This window comes from Crocodylus porosus, unplaced genomic scaffold (assembly GCF_001723895.1).
Source record: "Crocodylus porosus isolate Cpor-Errol unplaced genomic scaffold, CroPor_comp1, whole genome shotgun sequence".
Classification (NCBI taxonomy): Eukaryota; Metazoa; Chordata; order Crocodylia; family Crocodylidae; genus Crocodylus; species Crocodylus porosus.
The window spans coordinates 180,504,596-180,512,234 of record NW_017728906.1 but is presented as its reverse complement, the minus strand read 5'-3'; the positions used below and the strand labels follow the sequence as shown (position 1 = coordinate 180,512,234).

Below are 7,639 nucleotides of genomic sequence, written 5' to 3'. Positions count from 1 at the left end.
GGGGTCACGAACCCCAAAACACCGCGCTTTCTCCGGTGCTCTCCCACAGTGCCAGCTCTGGCACCAATCGCTGTGCCCTCCCTGGGCACCAGGAAACCCCCTCCCTCTATTGGGGATCTCTCCCTTAGCCTGTCCCGATAATCGCCCCTCTGGGCTGGGGTTGGGACACACCAAACTTCAGTGCTCCCTCCAGCGCTGGGAGCACCCCCACCTTACTGGGGAGCTCCTAATGAGGCCTTCTCTGTCCCCTTATAGCCTCACCCAGTCCTCCAGTTTTATACACACAGCCCAACAGCAACTCAAAGCTATCAGCCAACTGGCTCTAACTCAAAATAAGCCTACCGGCTATAACATTCCGCGCCACCCTGGCTTCAAGCCTTCGTAGCAGAGGCCTCTCCATCTCATCTCAACACATAGGCACTCAAATTTTCAGGCAGCTCTGCCTTGCTCTGCTCTGTAGCAGGGCTCCTGCCTCTTAGGCTGCCAGAAGGGAACTGGCTCTGGCCTCAGCCTCTCCTGTTTATATGGGCCAGGCCCCGCCCCCTGGCTGTCAGCTGACCGAAACTGTTGCCTAAGCAACCTTCAGATGTGCTGTCCTACTGATTGGCAGCCAAGCCCTAGTCCCAATGCCAGTAGCAGGCACCCCAGTGCCCTGCTACATATCTCCCCCTCCCGGGGTTGAGCCTCCTTAGGAGTGGGGCGCGGGAGTGCCCTGCAACAATAACAAAAAAGATAGGTTAAGTTTTTTAACCTCTCATCTAGTGACAGCCTAGCCCAGGGGTTGGAAAAATGGCAGGTTCAGCGAGCAGCCAGACTCCCATTTCCCAAAAGCCCCTGCCTGCATTGCTGCAGCCAGCTTCCATGGAGACCGTAGCAGCAGCGGGCCATGACAGTACAGGGATACTGTCTTCATGAAGACTGGCCCCAGCATCACTGGCAGGGTGTGTGAATGAGCAGGGAGCAGTGCTGAGGCTCGGACTGGGATCTTGCAGCAGTGACAGCATGGTCCAGATCCCTGGCAGGGCTGGATCCACTGCTCACACGCCCCTGCCGAGCTCCAGACCACACTGTCACTCCCACAAGATCATGGCCCCAGAGCAGCTCCTAGTCCAGCCACATACCCTGCAAGCACTGCTGGGGCTGGCCTCCATGGAAACCCTGGCCCCATGCTGTCATTGCCCCGGTGCTGCTGGGGTCTCCATGGAAACTAGCTGCAGTGACACAGGCAGGGTCGGTTAGGAAATGGAGTCCACCATGTGCCCAATCCAGCCCGTGGGCTGGACTTTGCCCACCCACCCCTGGCCTAGCCCCTCTGAGAGTTCTGCCAGTATTTCCAGAGATCAGCGTACTTGCTGATCCTGCCATTCCTAATGACTGGTGATCTCTGTTCCAGCAAAACCTAGGATCCTCCAAAGACCCAGATTTCCCCATAGATATAGCCTCTAAAATACCTCAAAGCCAGCAAATACACCCATCCTCTCCCACAGCAGCTAGATTCCCCTCCCTCCTGGAACCAACAGTGAACTTCTGTTTGTTCCAGGAGATCGTTGTAACTCAAAAGGCTTCCTGCAAAGCGTTGAGTTACAGTGGGGAGCTATGCTTCTGTCTGCACCCTGGGGCTAGGGGCAGACATTCAAAAAGCCTGATCCTGAATTGATTCAATCTTTGCAGGTTACTACTACTACTACCCACCCTGCCTGCACGGTCCCAGGCTTTTCCCTGCTCGCTGCTCAAGGGGTGGGAGTGTTGCCAGCCCCCAGCCCCTGGCTAGCACTGGGAGTGGGGGCTAGTGCATGCATCAGTTGATGATACTAAGCTTCTCAGTCTCCCTTTCCACGTCTGCAAACCTGACAGTGCTGCAAACCAGCCAGGGGGCAGATAAAACCACAGCATTATCAGCCTATCAGCAAACCACTGTGCTATCAGCCCATCAGTAAAACAACAACCTCTCTCTTTAGTAAAAGCTCTTCTTAAGCAGCTTTTTCCGAGGGAGGAAGGAGGGGACATTACCAGCTACCTGTTGATTAGCTCCCAAAAGCCCTAAGCCTGTCCTAGAGAAATTGGAGAAGCGCACACACGCACGCACACACCCTCAGCATTAGCTAGCATACCACATACCTACGGTCCATTGGGCTGGGGTGTGTGATGTGGGATATGGGAAGGAGGGAGGGGGGAATCCCTGCTTGAACAGGGAAGAAGGCAGGCAGACTCTTCTATACCTGCAGTCTCTCTCAGAACTCTGGCTAGGGAGGAGAGGGGCAGGGCCAGCCTGTTTTCTGGAGCAGAGAGCACATCCCAGCCCAGGGCTGTAAAGCATCTGGGCTGATGAGAGACTCTGGTTTAACTTAAGCCAGGAAGGGTTCTGGGACAGGCATTGCATAAACCGGTTTGACCCAAATCAGTTAAGTCTGATACTACATTCACCCAGGTTTATCTTAAACCAATTTTGGCCATTTTGAAACTGGTCTGTGTGCAGTGAACTTACGTTCTGTTACAGATTTAAACCAGTTTCTGATCACTTAAACCAGTTTATATGTAATGTTTCTCCCTAGCCTGGGTGTCCATCCCTACAATAGCACCTTCTGCCTGTGATCGGGAGTGCAACTGTCCTTGCCCTACTAACACAAAAGTAAAAGATACTTAGCAGTTTTGCTTACCTCCTTTTCTTTAAGTATGAGTCCCTCAATTCCTTTGACTAAACCATGTCCAAAATCATAAAGATATATACAGACAGTGTGCCACAGTCCATACAAAAGTCACTGTTATGATAAAAGCAACATACATGGATGCAGCATAACATTGGGTTTTCAGTGTGACCACACATGCCCTGCCAGCAAAACCAATACAAGAAAACCTATGTGATATCCCGTGAACCCAGCAAAATATGGCAGGGTTTGTGACATAAGGAACAGGATCACTAATTGTCATTGAAGTATTTAAGGCCTGGTTCAACAAAGCGCTGGCTGGAATGATCTAGTTGGGGCTGGTTCTGCTTTGAGCCAGCAGTTGGACTAAATAACCTCCTGAGGTCCCTTCCAACCCTAATTTTCTATGATTCTATTTTTATAAAAGTAGTTTGCATGTACTTGCTTATAGCTTGATGACAGCCTTCTATAATGAGAAACAAATACTGAGATAAATGCTACTATTTTAATATTTTAATAGTATAGTTCCCCCTTTCTTGCATTGTTCATGCCATTATTGACAATATTTGTTTTAATCTGATAGCTTTAATCGGATAGCACCTTTTGCTGCTATACACATAAATAAAACAGGGCTAGGAAGACAGTGACTTCTGGCTGATTCACTGCAGGCCAAAGGTTAAATTCCTCTCCTGTCCAAAACTTAAGCACAGTCTTCTTCCTGTGAGAATGAAATGACCAAGCAATCTCAGGGTCACAAACTCTACATAAAAATAAATAAAGTCCAGAGAAATCTTTGGATTTAGTTTCAGGTTCTGTGCTGAAATCCAAGCCGCTCAGGCACCACACAGACAGTGGATAGCATTGTGTCATGGAGAAGAAACCTTGTTTTTTATTGATCTGCCTGATGAGGCATTCAGAATGAGGTGGCTATAAGGTGCTTGTTGCACTTGGGCAATTGATAATATAGAACACATTGGGGATTATATGTAACATTTGAAACTAATCATCCCTTAACACACAAAGAGCACCTTGAAAATGCATGCTGCAGATCTTAGAAAGAAACTGGGACTTTTTTTCACCATTTAAAACTTTTTATAGTTATGGGTCAAAATCTGGCAGTGTGCTGTGCTGGGAACTAAAGTTTTTCACCTCAGCCTTAGTTTCCCAGACACGATCCTTAGGCCATCTCCTATACAGGAGGACTGTTACAATACAGGAAGCAAGCAAAAGAGATTTGACTATTCTCTTCTGTCCCTGTCAGTGACTTTATGTGCATGTTAATCTGCACACTTAGTACAAGCTATTTTCTCCATCGGACATGAATGTATTGTTCTATGACCTACATGAGCTATGTATTTAGTGTACACGCACACATGCGTGTGTATGGAGAGCACTGACCTGAGAGGCTGGATCACTACAGTACACAACTGATACATTACTAGCAACATAATTCTAAAAACCTGACCTTTTTTTTTTTTTAGTTAAAATAGGGACATTGTTTACTGTCCCTGTATTTTGTCCTTTCTGATAAATTCGACTTTGCTGCCATCTAGTGCCAGTAATTATTTTTCCACTTGATTTCATTGCGTACTTTAACAAAAGCTATTTTTGTTAGGGGAAATTAAGATGAAAAATTTCATTTAGGTGTCTAGCAGAGGGTTCTATGTGTTTGCATTAGCATCTTTTCCAAACTAATAGATTAACCAGCCAATCATTAGTGTTTATCCAAAATAAGTTTTAAACTCTTAAAACACTAATAAACTTGCATGACATGTGGCATCAGGGCCGGGGAGCGGAGCAGTTCCCCAGAGCTGGCAGAGCCCGTGCCAGCCCCTAGCCCCAGCCTCCATCTCTGCCCTGCCTCACCTCAGGGAGGAGCCTGCTCCAGGGGACTGCTCTGTGGGCTCCACTGGCTCCGGCAAAGTGCTCCACTCCCCGGCCCTGACGCCACATGCCTCCTCATACCCCGAGGTGAAGTGGGGAAGTGGAGCAGCGTCCTGGAGCCAGCGGAGCCCACACCAGGCCCCCAGGCCTTCAATCTCCAGGCCCCAGGCTCCAGCCCCCACTGCCTGCCTCAAGTGAGGAGTGAGGAGCTTACCTTCGGTAAGTATCCCATGCCACACGGAAGTGGCGCGCTCATGGACCGAAGTGGCACGCTCATGGACCGCCACTCCTTAGAGGGCACATTGATTCTAAGGCATGTTATCAAGCATTATTCGTCCATTTAAAAGAACATGTTGTGGAGCAAACACCACTTTTTTCAGAGATTGTCATGCAAGGGTGTTTCAGAGAGTAATGGCAGTTTAGAAATAAAACCATGCTGTGTGCAGTGAGTGGGAAAGGGCAGTGGAAAACACTGATGGTGGCATTGTTGAACACACCTATTATAACTATGTAGAGAAGTGATGTGCCCCAGTAAATGGTCGTTGCACAAAAAACAGTTTTATTTCATACTTGCCACTACTTTCTGAAGTGCCCTCATATTCTGTCTTTATCTGATCCAGTTGCCTAATCATCCACACCACCAAAAAAAGACTTGCAAGACCAGGTTCTCAATGGAGACAAATCATTCTAGGGCTTAACTGAAGTCCGTGGAATTGTAATAGTTGATTGTGTAAACCCCTCTTGTTTTAGATGAGACATGCCCAGGTGATATGTAGAAGATTTCTAAAGCTAACATAAGGTTTAAAGAAAAGCCTTAATGGTCAGGAATCCTGTTTATGTTCCTAGCACATCACTGGCTTGAGCTCATAGCATTTTGTTTCAGTGTCCTCATTTGTAGAATTGGGATAACACTTATCTATAAAAAGAGATTGTCAAGCTGAACCAATTAATGTTTGCAAAGTGTTTGAGATCCAGCACTTGATGGAGCAAAAATATCACTGCCATCATTACTGCAGATGTTACCTGCTGTGTTTGCACATTGGAGCACAGCTTTCTGGTAACCCCAGTGAGATGCAGGAGTCTAGTTTCTTTGCCCAAATTGAGAGAAATAGAAAAATTAAAGGAACTGCAAAAATTCAAAACAACATTGTAAAAATGTTTAGCTTTCTATAATCATTTAAAAGTGCTACCTTTCAATTACACGTCGAAACACAAAGTACAATCTTTAAAATAATATTGCTATTGCTTTCCTTTATAAACACAAACTGAATTGTCCACAGTAATGAAATGTCTGCAGTAAAAGATTTTTGTGGTTTACTAGCATGGTGCAACTTGATGTGTTTTTCAAATTGCCCACTTTTTTAGCAATAACAGAAATAAACATAGACCAAAATATAAGGCTCTTAAAAAATAAATAGGTGGCACAAGTATATTCACGTAGGGACCAGGTGGAGATTTCTGAAATTTTAGTAGTATCCTCATTTCTGCTTAATAAATAAAAGGTAAGCTAATAAAAATAAATTAAATAAATAAAGAGTAAAGGATTTTCAGTTTTGTAGATACCAACTTAAATTTCTTTATTGGAAACTGTAGCAGACATACCAGTTAAAGTTAGACAGAGGTATATTTTGTTCTTTAGAGCAGGAAGTGTGGTCTGGGACTTCTTGTATTCCTTTTATTGATTAAACTAGTCAAAGGTTATTTTCAAGTCTCATCGGGAGAAAATAGGCCATATGAAGAGTCATGAATTTAAAAAAATAAAATCCTTGAACTTGGAAAGTACTTGCTGGAAAAGTGGAAAATCATATTAGATTTAGAAAGAACCCAGATGAAATATTTAAAAATTATAAACAAAAATTGTGACAGGTCTAAAGTAAAATTTAAAACAGCAGTTCTGTATTCAAATTCATTACCACTGATGACCTCTTATGTGATTTTCATGCTCATACTACTCTGGCACTGAAAGTAGTATCTTCAAAAGATATTTGTTTTGCAGATTAAAGGGCTTTGAAAGTATGTCATTAATTATTTAGTTTCCAGTGTCTTTATAAATGTGTCTGTCATGCTTTGAAGTAACTTTACCATATCACAGTTGACTACTTTTCTTTCTGTCACTCCCCTATGTTATATTTCTGGCGCTTACAATCCATGGATATGTTTATATTTACTATTACTTTATTTTACCTTTTCAGCTCTTGGCCTTTCTTCAGGGATTATTTACTTTTTACCACGAGGGATACGAACTGGCACAGGAGTTTGCTCCATACAAGCAGCAGCTGCAATTCAATTTACAAAATGTAAGGCTGAGCTGTATTGACTATGCTTTTTAGCTAATTTAATATTAAGGCAATACAGGAGACCAGCATTTTTTTTATCGGAACTGTAAAAACTGAAATCTATTGAAAGCTAAATAAGTTAAATTTATGAATAGGTGTTAAGCCTGATAGCACAAAGCTTCTTTCTGTCTGGAGCCTTTGAAAATCATCTGATTTTATAATTGCTTTTTTAATCAAATTTTGATACATGACGTCCAGGTTTTATTATGGCAGGGGCGGGCAATTATTTCATGTGAAAGGGCTTTTAATGAGTTTTGGCAAGCTATCAAGGGTAGCCCCGCCCCTTGACAGGTGGCACACCCCCTGGTCACCATCTGGTGACCAGACATCCTGCCCCTTAATCCCTGAGCTTTGCCACCGGAAGTCCCTCCCCTTGCCCCCGAAAGTCCTCCTTTCAGCAAGGTCTTTTGCCATCTCCGAACCAGAAAAATACATAATATAATTATATTCTAAGAAGCGAACATCTATAACATTCATTAATTTAATTTCAAAAAATATTTTTGTCCTAGTTAAAATGCATTTGTGTAGTGTACATATAGGTGATTGTATATAATAGTTTAAAATGAAGTCTTATTCTTGTATATTGTGGAGGGGGTGAGAGTATGGGGGTGGGTATAGGTTTGTGGGGGGCTGTGTGTGGGGGGGAAGGTGTGGATGTGTCTGCGGAGGTGGATAGGTGTAGAGGGGTGGGTATTGGGTGAAGGAACATGTATGTGTGTTTGTGGATATGTGGGGTGTGAGTGGGTGCAGGGTTTGTGAGGGGCTGTGTGTGGG

General features: G+C 44.4%; 1 protein-coding gene across 5 annotated transcripts in view; it reads left to right on the top strand.

The window, feature by feature from the left end:
• Positions 1-7,639, top strand: part of ARHGAP42 (Rho GTPase activating protein 42) — a 305,839-nt gene that overhangs the window by 217,604 nt on the left and 80,596 nt on the right. For all 5 annotated transcript variants that reach the window (XM_019530286.1, XM_019530287.1, XM_019530285.1 and 2 more), the window contains one exon: positions 6,722-6,826. In XM_019530286.1, coding sequence (XP_019385831.1) covers positions 6,722-6,826 — 105 coding nt within the window. The remainder of the gene's footprint in view (positions 1-6,721; positions 6,827-7,639) is intronic.